Here is a 2,663-nt window from a genome sequence, read left to right as displayed (position 1 = left end):
TTCTTTTCTTTTCTTTTCTTTTTTTTTTTTTTTTTTACATCACAAATACACCAGCTTATTCTTCGAAAAAACTTTTTCATTCGTTTCCTTGATATAACAAAATTGTTATTTCTTCCATCCAATCAATTTTCCTCTTACATTTACAAAGATAATTCACACGTGGAAGAACTTTCATACGACATCCTTTCTTCTTCATTCTTTCACTTGGCAGAGTTCGATATAAAATTGTTTCACGTGGCAGGAAATAGATTAGAACTTGATTCTCGTTCGACTTCGTTAAAACATTATGTTTTTGTTCGATTGTTCGGTTTTCGTTTGCGACAATATATCTAATACAGAATTCTCCTCGCCACCGGCTAACATTCGAACGTCTCTATCCGGATCTGATCTCATCTCTCTGAGTCTTTTCTCTACTTCTTCCGCCTGTTCGACTCCCAACCATTCTGCTAAATATCAAAATACATATTTGGTCAATTACGTTTAAAGCGTAATTTATATCGTATATCATATCGTGAATATATTAAAAGAAATAAATACTTACATCCCATAGGAATAACGTTCTTCGATAATGTTCTCGCTACAACTAATCTTACGTTTGGTACTTTGTCGGTGGATAATTTTAACAAATTAGGTAACATTTCCTGGGAAAATCTATCCCCACTGATAGCGTTGCTGGATATTAATTTGGCGCACACAAAAGCGAACGTTTGCCTTCTGATCCATTTTTTTGCATATACAAGAGAAAATCTAAGCTCTTGAAATAGCGCCGTTACGTGACGTTCGTTGTCAGATAGATGAGCTACTATTTGCGTAACCTGTATAAAATATATCGAGTATAACGCGTTATTACACAATGAAATCTAAGCGTGATTGTTTCGTAAGCGTAAAATATAAAAGAGAGGAAAAAAAAAATATATATATATATATATATATAAATCATACCAAAGAAAGCGCAACATATCTCACAGCAGCAACTTTGTCGCGCAATAATTCAAGAGACAATGATACTATGTGCCGTTCTACGTCCGCAGGATTAAACAGATTCACAACTTCTAACAATTGAGTGGCCAACTCTTCTCGAAATCTCCAATTCCACTCGGTATCGGTGGAAAGGAATTCCTTCAGTCTTGGCAAATATTGGCGACGATCGGTCGGTTTGAGTATTTTCAAAAATGTCGCTAGATGTTTGAGCACACCTATTCTGACCTCGTCTAGATCTTTGATAAATCCATCGTAGATCGGAACAAGATCAGTTACGGTAAGTTCCTCTCCAAGAATAATAGCGATTTCATGGATACTGGAGGCTAATGTGCGTCTCACTTTCCATTGATTGGCACTTGCCAAAGATTGGTAAGCTTGCTTCAAATATGGCCAATTTTCTTTCCCTAACGTGAGCACAACCGCGGGAAAGCTAAAAGCGCAATGATGAGGAATATCCGTACCCATGTCTGAACATTGTTCCGGCTCGGCCATTGACAAGAAAGAATCGATCAAATGTTGAGGAACGATCTCTTGATCGTTGAAATTGATAACATCGAATTTGTCCGTCGAATATTTGTCTTCTTTTAACATGTTATCTAATAACGATGCTTTACTAGAAGCTGTAATGCCGATCAACGGCTGTTTCCGATTTACATTATTTTGCGCCGCGGATTTTTTGGCAGCTTCGACAAGTTCGTCGTCCAATGGAAGATCCGGTGCTATGTAATAGTACAGGAATGGATTAAAATTTTCCGTGTCGTCCAACGTATTTTGATCATCTTTGTCATTTTTTAGATGCTTTCTCTGTATCTGAAATAAATTATTTACCAAATAATTGGCAAATTTCTCGTCGGAAATAAATTCGACGATCGAACAAACGAAAGAATCGATCTTCTGCTTCTTAACTCGAGAGAAATGATTATTTTCAAATGGGGGAAACGAAATTAAACTCGCGAACCATCGCGTCGCGTTCGTTACTTACGGACACGTCGTACCTTCGATTTATAAGCTCTCATTCTGGAAATATGATCTTCCTGAGACTCATCCTCGTCGTCGTCTTCTTCGAAAATTGGTTTTTGTATTATCACAGATAAATTGAAGTTATCCTTAGAATTATGATCCTCTGCGTCGAGCGTATGACTCCGTATCGCGCACTTAGTGGGGAATATTCCTTCGTACAAATACCTTATACTGTAATAAAATGAGGATCGGTACAATATATTTTTTCTTTTCTTTTCGATTAAAAAGAAGAAGAAGGAAAAGATCAAAAAAGGAAACATTGAGAGATCATAACATAGAATGGAATGAAAAATGAATCGAGAGTAGAATAGATGAAACAAAAGATAAAAAGCTTTTCATACCTGAAACGAGTATCTTGTTGACTGGTAAATACTAATTCACCATGTTGATTATAAGTCACTTCGGTAAATTGTTTCGCGAACGTAGATATAAATGGTCCTAAAATTTGAAAGGCAGACATTCGCACCCATTTCGAATCGTCGTTAAGATGCGTGGCAAGAAGATCTGCCAAGAGTAATCGACGATGTTGAAGAGTCATACAGCACGAAACTGGCATCATAACGTCCACGCATGCTTTTCGGACACCCCACACTGTATCGCAACACAGATCGACAAATACCGGAAACTGTGTGAGAGAGTAAAAGAAATATTATAATCTGTTT

General features: G+C 36.9%; 1 protein-coding gene across 16 annotated transcripts in view; it reads right to left on the bottom strand.

Annotated features, from left to right (window-relative positions):
* Positions 1-30: 30 nt before the first annotated feature.
* The window catches only part of LOC102671224 (serine/threonine-protein phosphatase 4 regulatory subunit 1-like), a 111,361-nt gene continuing 108,728 nt past the window's right edge, over positions 31-2,663 (bottom strand). For 15 of the 16 annotated variants that reach the window (XM_006620146.2, XM_006620150.2, XM_006620144.2 and 12 more), the window contains 5 exons: positions 2,343-2,626; positions 1,977-2,172; positions 943-1,791; positions 542-815; positions 31-446 (listed from right to left, as the gene is read on the bottom strand). In XM_006620146.2, the coding sequence (XP_006620209.1) occupies positions 277-446; positions 542-815; positions 943-1,791; positions 1,977-2,172; positions 2,343-2,626 (1,773 nt within the window). In that variant the 3' untranslated portion in view covers positions 31-276. The remainder of the gene's footprint in view (positions 447-541; positions 816-942; positions 1,792-1,976; positions 2,173-2,342; positions 2,627-2,663) is intronic. The other variant, XM_031512622.1, reaches the window with a different exon arrangement.

This window comes from Apis dorsata, unplaced genomic scaffold (genome assembly GCF_000469605.1).
Source record: "Apis dorsata unplaced genomic scaffold, Apis dorsata 1.3 scaffold_486, whole genome shotgun sequence".
In the NCBI taxonomy this organism is placed as follows: Eukaryota; Metazoa; Arthropoda; class Insecta; order Hymenoptera; family Apidae; genus Apis; species Apis dorsata.
Note: the sequence above shows the minus strand (reverse complement) of the source record. Positions and strands in the feature narration are given on the sequence as shown.